This window comes from Montipora foliosa, chromosome 1 (genome assembly GCF_036669935.1).
Source record: "Montipora foliosa isolate CH-2021 chromosome 1, ASM3666993v2, whole genome shotgun sequence".
In the NCBI taxonomy this organism is placed as follows: Eukaryota; Metazoa; Cnidaria; class Anthozoa; order Scleractinia; family Acroporidae; genus Montipora; species Montipora foliosa.
This window is the reverse complement of record NC_090869.1, coordinates 52,116,051-52,128,550: the sequence shown is the minus strand read 5'-3', so window position 1 is coordinate 52,128,550 and position 12,500 is coordinate 52,116,051. Positions and strand designations below refer to the sequence as shown.

Below are 12,500 nucleotides of genomic sequence, written 5' to 3'. Positions count from 1 at the left end.
ATATTGCAGTGTTTTGCCGCTCTTCCAACAAAGTTGTGTCCTGAATCGAGTCACGTTCGCGCTGCTACCCAATCACGAATCGCTATTTTATTTTCAAGCCTAGGCTTCTAGCATTATTTGCAACAAAGATGGCGGACAAGGATCAACAGCCTGAAACCTTGATCAATGAATAGGAAGCAAGGCCATGTCTTTGGGACACTTTTAGTCCCTTGAATAACTTGCGCTCTGTTTGGAGATTTCTGGTTCAATAGCATTCACAATTTCTGCAAATTGATTCAAGCTCACTCTCATTATCTCCTAAGCGCGGGTGTATCTTGCAGTAAAAATACTATACCCTTTTCTACATGTTCTCTTAACCATTTTTGTTTTCCTCGTTTGAATCCATGATTTCCGTCCTCAAACAGCTCCAGTAGCACAAACGCTACGAGCGATTTTCGTTTCAGTGTTGGCGCCAACTTGAACCTGAATGTTTCATCAAGCAATGTTGGATAGTGTCTTGCCCCTACCTCAACATTTGTATCCAACAATGTTGTATGTGATATCCAACTTTGTTCGATAGTTTGGCCAGGGCTTAAGATTATTTCAAGAGCTTTTTTCGTTTTCAAATAGCGACGCTGTCAATATCGATAAATTTGGCCCTTACATCAGCCGCCGAAGGGCTGAAATCATTTAAAATGAGTTTGGCTTCGTAGCGAAGCAAAAAAATTTTTTTTTCAAAAAAGAAATCCAGATTTATTACTTAGGTACCAAACCCATGTAATCGGCAGAGTTCAAAGGAAAATTGTTTTTTTTACGCGAAATCGATCTGACCGCTCTTAGGGACACTGCCTCTTAAGTCTCACTCTTTACTTCAAATCAGTCCGTACCAATCCAGTAATAGGACACTTCGCCCATATTGCGTAATATAAACAGGATGGAATTAATAGTCATGAAATATTTAGAATAGCACAAACATATATTATGAAGTGACGTTTTCGAGGCCGTAGCCGTCGTGGTTTCTTAAACTCTCTGCTATCGTTGCACGGAGACCGGTTTGTGAATTGACCCTCGATTCCAGCTCCTTCGCACAACCTTTTAACCGTTTCCCCCAGCATGTTGTGACCCACGGGACAATTTTCATACCAAATGTCTTAGATTCTCCAAATAAGACTGCAGTGTTGTTTTGAATCCTCTTTTGAATGCTTAGAGCAGGCGTAGCCCTGAGCACTGACAGAGGGAGGGGGGTAAAGGGCACACCGTCGGCGTCCATTGATACCAGTTTCGTAGCTGAAGGAACTGCCGACGTTCAATTAAGTGACTTTACCTTTACATCTACCTGACTACCAAGTAAATCGCCTACGACTCCAATATGCTTGTGCTTCTTTTGTATTGGGTAATGATTTAGTTGTATGAACGAGGTCTTACTGCTATTTTTATATTTCTGCGGAATTCATCTTCAAGCGCCGACGGCCAAACTGTGTTCTTGCTTCCATCAATCAAAATTACGACGCCAACCACAGATGACAAAATCAATTGATACGTGATATAACAATCCAATCAGCTTCTTTCTTTCCCACGGTACATTCGTACAGTCGAACTCGACGTCGATGGAAAGCGATGGAATCTGTACGAATCTTCTTACTGAAGAATTTCTAAAAACGTATCACAATTGTGTTCGAACTTTGAACTAAAAAAATCTCTAATTCAATTTCGGGAGGCGGAGTCGATCTTCCCAGCTATGTCCGGAAATTTGATCGATGGAAGCCAAAACGCAGTTTGGCGCTTAGCGCTTGAGAAATCTCGTACCCAGATCTCCGGCTACGAGAATAGGCGCTTGAAGGTAAGATTCTGCAGAATTATGAAAATTGCAGTAAATCTAACATGGCTACCCACTGATGAGAAAAGAGAGTTTAATTTTTCCGTTGCATTTCTTTAGGAGGGAATAGTTATTAAAAGCATTAGTAGAATTCAGGTCTTCTTACTAGAAATAGAAACAAACGGCGTTGCATCATAAATTCAACTTAAAAATTACAATATGATAATCATTATGCAATTATCCTTTTAATGGCTTTTAGAATGTGTAACGATAGAACTGTTACAGCTGTAATGACGTTTCACTGTTACAACAAAATACGACATGCAACCTCATCAATTAAACAGTCATTTTCTCATTACTTCACTATAAAAGACATTATAAAATCCAACTTTTTGTGGAGTTCATAGCAGATCTTTGGGAAGACAGCAACAAAAACTAAAAAATCACGTTTAAATGATATACTTCTGCAAACCCCAATACAGCGACTGTCGCTCCAATTAGTATTGATTCTGTTTCTAAATTAAAAAGTTACCATCTTGTAATTTGGAACGTATTTATTACTCTATGAAATATCACGCTTTCATTTCATTTGCCATACAATTTTTGATCCATGCAATCTGTCCAGAATTTACAATGGCTCGATTAAGGTTTATTAATGTAGATATCCTTTATCATCAAACTAACGATCGAATTATATCTGTCACTTGGTTCGAATGAAAAAAAAAATTCATTATGTACAGCCGTCCCTCCTCCAGCTCTCCAGTAATTTAGGATTAACTGCCTTTGTGATGAACTACACATTTTGCTTGCGATTAGGCATGGTTTGGTCCTAGGAATTGGCAATTTCTAAGTATTATCAATTCTTTAACGCAAATAAGAGAAGCCTTTATAAAAGATGCAACTTTAGATAGTTCAGCATGAGACACGACGCCGCTCAGAGAGAAGGTCAAGACGACATCAAAGTACTCTTTTTCCTTTCTCAGGTCACCTTAATGTAGCGTACATAAATAGAGCCAGTCATAAAACATTGCAACAACGCTGAGAACCAACCCTTTCTTCGCAAATAGCACGAGCACGCTCATGATACTCTCTTGCTTGTTCCAGGTCGCCTTGGGCAGGAAGTACATTTCCCAAATTGTTTAAAGTTGTTGCGACAAAAATATGCTGAGAACCAAGCTTTTCTTTGCGAATAGCAAAGGCACGCTCATGATAATCTTTTGCTTGTTCCAAGTCGCCTTGGGCACGAAGTACACAACCCAAATAGTTTAAAGATGTTACGACATCACTATGCTGAGAACCAAGCTTTTCTTCGCGAATAGCAAGAGCACGCTCATGATAATCTTTTGCTTGTTCCAGGTCACCTTGGGTACGAAGTACACAACCCAAATTGTTTAAAGTTGTTGCGACAGCGATATGCTGAGAACCAAGCTTTTCTTCGCGAATAGCAAGAGCACGCTCATGGTAATCTTTTGCTTGCTCCAGGTCACCTTGATCCATAAGTACATTACCCAAATTGTTTAAAGTTGTTGCGACAGCGATATGCTGAGAACCAAGCTTTTCTTCGCGAATAGCAAGAGCACGCTCATGGTAATCTTTTGCTTGTTCCAGGTCACCTTGGGCATGAAGTACATTACCCAAATTGTTAAAAGTTGTTGCGAGATCGATATGCTGAGAACCAAGCTTTTCTTCGCGAATAGCGAGAGCACGCTCATGATAATCTTTTGCTTCTTCCAGGTCACCTTGGGCACGAAGTGCACAACCCAAATTGTCTAAAGTTGTTGCGAGATCGATATGCTGAGAACCAAGCTTTTCTTCGCGAATAGCAAGAGCACGCTCATGATAATCTTTTGCTTGTTCCAGGTCACCTTGGGCACGAAGTACACAGCCCAAATTGTCTAAAGTTGTTGCGACAGCGATATGCTGAGAACCAAGCTTTTTTTCGCGAATAGCAAGAGCACGCTCATGATAATCTTTTGCTTGTTCCAGGTCACCTTGGGCACGAAGTACACAACCCAAATTATTTAAAGTTGTTGCGACAGCGATATGCTGAGAACCAAGCTTTTCTTCGCGAATAGCAAAAGCACGCTCATGGTAATCTTTTGCTTGTTCCAGGTCACCTTGATCCATAAGTACATTACCCAAATTGTTTAAAATTGTTGCGACAGCGATATGCTGAGAACCAAGCTTTTTTTCGCGAATAGCAAGAGCACGCTCATGGTAATCTTTTGCTTGTTCCAGGTCACCTTGGGCATGAAGTACATTACCCAAATTGTTTAAAGTTGTTGCGAGATCGATATGCTGAGAACCAAGCTTTTTTTCGCGAATAGCAAGAGCACGCTCATGATAATCTTTTACTTGTTCCAGGTCACCTTGGGCACGAAGTACACAACCCAAATTGTCTAAAGTTGTTGCGACAGCGATATGCTGAGAACCAAGCTTTTTTTCGCGAATAGCAAGAGCACGCTCATGATAATCTTTTGCTTGTTCCAGGTCACCTTGGGCATCAAGTACACAACCCAAATTGTTTAAAGTTGTTGCGACATCGATATGCTGAGAACCAAGCTTTTTTTCGCGAATAGCAAGAGCACGCTCATGATAATCTTTTGCTTGTTCCAGGTCACCTTGGGCACGAAGTACACAACCCAAATTGTTTAAAGTTGTTGCGACAGCGATATGCTGAGAACCAAGCTTTTTTTCGCGAATAGCAAGAGCACGCTCATGATAATCTTTTGCTTGTTCCAGGTTACCTTGGGCATCAAGTACAGAACCCAAATTGTTTAAAGTTGTTGCGACATCGATATGCTGAGAACCAAGCTTTTCTTCGCCAATAGCAAGAGCACGCTCATGATAATCTTTTGCTTGTTCCAGGTCACCTTGATCCATAAGTATACAACCCAAATTGTTAAAAGTTGTTGCGACATCGATATGCTGAGAACCAAGCTTTTCTTCGCAAATAGCAAGAGCACGCTCATGATAATCTTTTGCTTGTTCCAGGTCACCTTGATCCATAAGTATACAACCCAAATTGTTAAAAGTTGTTGCGACATCGATATGCTGAGAACCAAGCTTTTTTTCGCGAATAGCAGGAGCACGCTCATGATAATCTTTTGCTTGTTCCAGGTCACCTTCGGCACGAAGTGCACAACCCAAATTGTCTAAAGTTGTTGCGAGATCGATATGCTGAGAACCAAGCTTTTCTTGGCAAATAGCAAGAGCACGCTCATGAAAATCTTTTGCTTGTTCCAGGTCACCTTGGGCACGAAGTACACAACCCAAATTGTTTAAAGTTGTTGCGACAGCGATATGCTGAGAACCAAGCTTTTCTTCGCGAATAGCAAGAGCACGCTCATGGTAATCTTTTGCTTGTTCCAGGTCACCTTGATCCATAAGTACATTACCCAAATTGTTTAAAGTTGTTGCGACAGCGATATGCTGAGAACCAAGCTTTTTTTCGCGAATAGCAAGAGCACGCTCATGGTAATCTTTTGCTTGTTCCAGGTCACCTTGGGCATGAAGTACATTACCCAAATTGTTAAAAGTTGTTGCGAGATCGATATGCTGAGAACCAAGCTTTTTTTCGCGAATAGCAAGAGCACGCTCATGATAATCTTTTGCTTGTTCCAGGTCACCTTGGGCACGAAGTACACAGCCCAAATTGTCTAAAGTTGTTGCGACAGCGATATGCTGAGAACCAAGCTTTTTTTCGCGAATAGCAAGAGCACGCTCATGATAATCTTTTGCTTGTTCCAGGTCACCTTGGGCATGAAGTACACAACCCAAATTATTTAAAGTTGTTGCGACATCGATATGCTGAGAACCAAGCTTTTCTTCGCCAATAGCAAGAGCACGCTCATGATAATCTTTTGCTTGTTCCAGGTCACCTTGATCCATAAGTATACAACCCAAATTGTTAAAAGTTGTTGCGACATCGATATGCTGAGAACCAAGCTTTTTTTCGCGAATAGCAAGAGCACGCTCATGGTAATCTTTTGCTTGTTCCAGGTCACCTTGATCCATATGTACATTACCCAAATTGTTTAAAGTTGTTGCGAGATCGATATGCTGAGAACCAAGCTTTTCTTCGCGAATAGCAAGAGCACGCTCATGATAATCTTTTGCTTGTTCCAGGTCACCTTGATCCCAAAGTACATTACCCAAATTATTTAAAGTTGTTGCGACATCGATATGCTGAGAACCAAGCTTTTCTTCGTGAATAGCAAGAGCACGCTCATGATAATCTTTTGCTTCAGAAAAGTCACCCTGGTTTCTTAGTACAGTACCCAAATAGTCAAAACATGTTGCGACATCCACACATAGAGAACCAGGCTGGTCATTGGCTTTTTCGACCTCTCCTTCAATCACATCGTTATGGTTACTCAAATTAAGAGCCTGAATGCCAAATGTTCTGGCTGTACTATAATCACAATGAAAAAGACAGATATTGCCCAACTTGACAAAATAATGTGGATAATATTTCACGCTTAAATTATTACTTTTCCCAAGCTTAGATATGTGTCCTGCATCCGTAGCATTTACAATTTGCGTCATTAGGCATCTTAAATGCGGTATTAAGTGCAAGCTTTTAGTGACGGAATCTAAACTAAGGAGGCTTTTATCAACTGCAAATTGGTAAAAAGACGTAATAACCGCATCAAGAACTTTAAAGTTCTCAGTTTCCAAATATTCCTCAGCAATTTTTCTTTGGATAACATCTCTCACAATCCGATGAACACGAACGAAGTCGTCACTGCCGTCTTCTTCAAGTAAAAACAGTGAGCTTTTACGAATCCTCAAACCAACAATATCTGCATCATTAAGTTCGTCTACTGTGCTACTATCGTTTTTGTTCTGGAAATTCAGAACGTAGTTGATCAAAAGTTCCAGGTTTAATGGTTGCTGAGCGCAGAGAGAAATGAAATGGAATGCGTGATTTAAAACCTTATCAGAGGACATCACGCCGTCAACGGCCAATGAAATCGCGGCAGTCATGGAGTTTGGATAGCTTGGATTTGATTTGGCAAGGAAGGCCTCAGTGTTAGCGCGCTGCCCTTTGGAAAGCTTCTGTAGATAATCTGTCCAGCCAAAGTTAGAACATGATTTGGTTTCTCGTACTTGTTGAACAAACGTGGCGGCGCTTGCTAAGGCAAGGGGTTGATAATCTAATGCCTGCACAACTTCTTTTGCGGTGTCATCGTTATCGATCCCAGAGATGGAGGTTAATAAAGAAATCGCGTCATATAACCTCATGCCCTTGCTCACAGATATGTGATGAATGAAAGACGTTTCTGAAGGTATAGCAGCGGTGTCTTGGGACGTTATTAACACTTGACCGTTACGCCATTTCGTACTTCCCCTTTCTGGCAAATGACAACTTATTTCATGTAAACTCACGACGTTGTCCACTATCAACAGCCAGGAAGAGTAAAGCTCCACTTTGGTACTAACTAAGGACTTTATGTTTGTGATCTTCTCCTTTGTTTCCATATCTTTATTTTTAAGATTCTGCAACACTGCATCTTCCGGACATTTAAGATTTCGAGCAAAAGAAACATAAGACTCGAAGACTGAATCGAGGTTTTGCGCATTTAGAGTCATTACAAATGCCTTCACGTTTGCGACCTTTGTTTCTTCCTCAAACCATTTCTCCGCAACGAGAGCGCTCAACTGAGATTTGCCGCTTCCCGAGTTTCCTGAGATGTACAGGTAACTCAAATGGTTTTCGTTGGCTTCCTTTAGTCGCTTTCCCTTTTGAGCTATTTCTTCCACCTCACAATCTCGTCCAGCAATTTCGTGTGATGGCTTGGGAGGGAGAACACAAAAAGGAGGTGCGTCACTCTGCAACTGCTCTTGAAGGACTTTTCGATTCTGTTCTGTTTCTTTTAGTTCGTCTTCCAGATCTTTAAGTTGTTGGAGTACTTTGGTCAACTCGTTTGTTGGAAAACTCGTTTGGTTTCTAATGTCCTTAATTTTCACATCGGAGAGGCCAAGTGCCAGAAATGCCGCCGAGACTCTTCCTATGGCATTTTGGAACTCTAGCTTTGTGAGCTGGCCCTGTGGCAAATGAGCGAAGTCTTGATTACGAAAATTTCTTAGAGCATCCACGTTTGAGCGAATCGTGACGTTTAGAGTGCTCCCGATACAATCGGAGTAAAGGATAGCGTAAAAGAGCATGGTGCAGTCCCATTCTGCTCTGTTTCCATTAACTATGGTTGCTAAATACTTTTTATTTCTTGCCTGGGTTCGTGGCAACTCCTGGTTTTTGAAGTTCAGTCCATTCTGGGGGTTGTCTTTCCATTCTCCCAGTGTCGTCTTGTAGCGAATGTCCCACTGTTGTTTAAAGATTGTCCGAAGACCCTCAGGTATTACGTTTGTGGTGATGAGGCAGATCCTGAAGTAATTCAGCTGTTCCTCGGTGTATTCCGGACCAGTCGCCATGATCAGCGATGCTCAGCTTTCAATCAGTCCTTGTTGGAAATAATTTTCAAAGTTAATGTGCTGTAAGAGGTCGCTTTAATATATTTCAAACAATTGTTTCCTCGGTAATAGTAAGAAGTATAAAAACTAAGAGAACATGAAAGGTTTACTTCACTGACCTCTTTTCACAGAGAGCCAGAGTTGAAGTACTCTTTTCAGTATATTCTTAATATGACAAGGAACACTGATGAGATTATAATCACAAACATTCGGCATTTTGCCTCGTCTTTAAAAGAGAGACTGTTGTGAGCTGTTTTAAATGACCTGTAATTATAAACTAGTTTAACTATAAATAGTAGAAATGATGCCGAAGGGAAGAGAGATGTTGAAGTATGGTTACGTTAATTTGACGACGGTTTGTTCGTAGCAGGGACGTTACAAAACGAGCAACTACTTCTTGAGATGGTTTTAATAAGCGCCGAGTCATGACTATCATTCATGTGACTGGTTGAAATTATATACTTTTGTCCTTCAGTAGACTCTGAATCATAAGTAAGGAGGATCGATCTGTTTGATTTAAAAGGGTAAACTGTGGTCAAAACACCTACGTATTGTGTCTGAGGATACGATCCAACGTAAATAGCCCCCCTGAGAGGGGAGGAGGAGGTGTCTGTTGACAAGATTAAAGTTGATCAAGCCGAGGTAACTCCCATCTCTTCAGTGCGCAACTTGGGCGCTTGGTTTGATTCTCATCTGGACATGTCCACTCATGAAACTAAGGTTTGTAGTAATGCTTGTTATTGGCTGTACAATATCCGGCATATTAGAAAGTACTTATTTCGTGTGCACGTGAATCCACTGGAAGGCTTGTCCACGCTTTCATTACAAGTAGGCTGGACTATTGTTATAGCTTATTATATGGTATTTCGGAGTATTAAGTTAGCTAACTTTAAAGAGTTATGAATACAAGTGCACGGTTAGTTTACTGCGCGCCTGAGTATTACATATTACCCGCTTGCTGCGGGAACTTCATTGGATACCAGTGCGTTTGACTATAGATTTAAAGTTTTTTCTCATTACAATGAAGATACTTAAGGGTTTAGCTCCTAGTTATCGTATGAATCTAGTTTCAATCTTACTGGCCTCACACTATCAATCGACATATTGCTAGTTAGTCCGCAGTTCAGAACGAAAAAAACTACGGGTGATCGCGCGGTTATGGTTGCAGCCCCAGACGTCCTGTAGAAAACAGCCTTCTTTTGTCGGTAAGGCTAGCTAGAAACGTTAACATTTGTAAGCGTTTAGTTGACTTATTTTTATTCTCTAAGGCCCCTGTTAAGATTTTATTGCAATTTCAACTGTGACATCATATTTTAGGATTTGAGGTCTTAATTTTTAAGATCCATTGGTAGTTTTAAAATTTCAATTTGTAATTTGCAGAATTCATTTAACTGTAACTTATAGAAAAAAGCGCAACGTAAGAATCTGCCTACACTAAACCCGAGACATTCAATGTGAAATAGTTTATTTAGGATGAGCCAGTCAGTCATCTAGAGCATACTACATATACATACCGTTATACAGTCTTTACAAGGATAAACGTAGACATAATAGGCATGAAAAACGAAAAATGTGTGCCACGCCAGATACGAAAAACCACTAAAAAATCACCCTTTAGATGTGGCCAAAAAGTCTGTGGAAACGTATTCCCCATCTAATGCTGTGGCACCAGACCTAGGGGGAGGGGTAAACAGAGTAAACCACAAAATATATGATATAAAATTAAAGCAAGTGAACCTAAGACTGACTGACGTAGAATGATTAACATTTCCCACCAAAAACTTTAAATAGTCCCCAGAATCCCTAGACAATACCCGAGCCTCTACATCGTGCCGTCAGAATACCAATTTCTGACTGAACGTCAGAAATTCCATTTTTTACGATGACTGCAAAATTCTCGCGCGCTCATTGGCTAATTTTTATTGCCAATAAGCTGACAGACACATAAAATTATAATTTATGCGTTTCAAAGAGTTATAATTTATGCAAGATTTTGTAAAACGTCGATCTGTCACTTTTTAACCAATAGGAAAGTCTCCGTTTTTTCCATTAGCCAATGAGGGAGCAAGGTAAGTTATGAATTTGGTCGCGTCAGATTGAACAAAATTGAAGTTTCTCGATTTTTGTCTCGCATTTGACTTAATTTTGACTGCTCTGCCTTTTAGTTATTGTAAAAAACGAATAGATGTCAGTTTTTCATTCGTCTGTCCTGTTATTGAAAGTAGTCTACTTTGACAATGTTATGACGACATTCATGATCAATAACAGGACAGACGCATGAAAAACTGACATCAATTTGTTAAATAAAATAATGATGATAATAATAATAATAACAACAATTATTATTGTTATTATTATTAATTATTATTATGACATGTGACTACTATAGTAAAAGACGAAACCCAGAGAGCTGGACGAAAATATAAGGAAATCGAGTATCATTGGCAACGAAAATGTTCATCATCTCCGAGTTCACTTCAACTTCTTTGTCACACCCAGCGCGAAGTGCTGTTGTTATAAATTATACATGCATGCAAACATACTTAATTAACCACTCTGCATAGGGGATTTTCAGGGCAAATGAAACACAATCACGACAGAACAGAACATTCAACAACACGAGTACTGTTAAGATTCCTAACTGGCTGGAGGTATAGGGTCTATTGAGAAAGCGGCTGCAAGCTTCTGTTTTAATTTTCAAACTGTGTAACGATTAATACACAAGGTGAGACCGAACATCTTAATTCCTCCATTCCCGCATAACCATAATTCCTTGCGTTTCGAAGAACAATGTGTCCTCTCGATTAGAGAGCTGTCTTTGGCCCACTTACTGCGACAGCAATTACGTCGATTTGATTAGAGTTTTTACACTAAGCTAAAGAAAACGTTTGTACGATAATATAGCTCAATTCCTGGAGGATTAGTTGGGTACACGAACGTGGCCGCCGTGACGTCACGTGAAAACACTGCACTATACAGAAGTGGAATCGCTTTTATCACAAGCCGCCATTTTGAATTCGACGTCACAAATTGTAGCGCCAAAGCGAGGCTTGCGTTGTAGTCTCCATTATGGGGTTTGCTTAAAACTCGGAATCCGGAATTCGCAATCCGGAATTCGCAATCCGGAATACGGAATCCGAAATCCGGAATAAGAAATCCGGAATCCGATATGAGAAATTCAACCAAAGGTTTACACTAATTTGCGAAACGAAACAAAACGAAACGAAATACAGAAAGAGTCCTAAACATTCGTTAAAGCTAACCTTAGGCCTAATTAGGCTAAACAAAAGTTTTTAGGCCTATAGCTAATGCTAGCATTGGTAACGGTTTGTTTAGGCCTTTAATGAATGTTTAGGATTGTTTCTGTATCATGTCGTTTTGTTTCCTTTCCCAAGTTAGTGTAAGCTAAGTGACTTTGTGTCAAGTTCATATATCGGATTCTGGATTTCTTATTCCGGAGTCCTGGTTTTAGGCAAACCCACCATTATGCCAAACAGAGCGCATTGTTGCGTACCTTTATGCCATGACAACAAAAGTTAAGATACAGGCATGACCTTACACATGTTTCCTTCGAATGGCAATTTCAGGAAGAGATGGTTGGCTGCAATCCGTTGGGATATTGGTAATTCGTTGATACATTTCTTTATAAATTTAAGCCCGGTTTACACTACAGGAAATTTTTGGCACGGCTCGGGTGAAATTGGCACAGGCTCCAAAAAAACAAAAGGTTCGAATCGGATAAAATTTGCAGTGTATACAACCTGTCTGAACCAAATTTCATCCGTGCCGAACCAAAATCTTTACCCGTGCTGGGCTCTTCGGCGAGGTAGTCCAAGCACGGGTGAAAATGGTACGGGTGCTGAGAAAAGCGGCACGGTTCGGATAGAACAAGTAGTGTAAACACTTTAACGCGCCAAGGTTGAACCTTAATTCATATAGGCTAGTGGTTTTTTTTGCGTACATTTCAAGATGGCGGCTCATTCCCCACCAAAATCACGCGGACGTTCTTGATTATAGTTGAACTGGTCATGTCTCCAACAGAAGTTACGTGGGCCCAAAAATTTTGGTACGGTATTTTTGGTACGGTAAACCAGGGCCGTACATAGCGGGGGGGGGGGGGGGGGGGGTAAAAGCCAGTACGAGTTATGGCAATAATGATTATGTAGCTTGGGCTGCGTGTGGTTTAGTATTTGGCGGGAAACAGTTCACGCATGTTTCTTGCCAACGTTTC

At 40.5% G+C, this 12,500-nt stretch overlaps 1 protein-coding gene across 1 annotated transcript; it reads right to left on the bottom strand.

Annotated features, from left to right (window-relative positions):
- Nucleotides 1-2,056: 2,056 nt before the first annotated feature.
- Nucleotides 2,057-8,230, bottom strand: LOC137978950 (tetratricopeptide repeat protein 28-like). Its single transcript, XM_068826080.1, has one exon. The coding sequence runs from the start codon at nt 8,228-8,230 to the stop codon at nt 2,813-2,815; it is 5,418 nt and encodes a 1,805-aa protein (XP_068682181.1). The 3' UTR covers nt 2,057-2,812.
- Nucleotides 8,231-12,500: the final 4,270 nt, after the last annotated feature.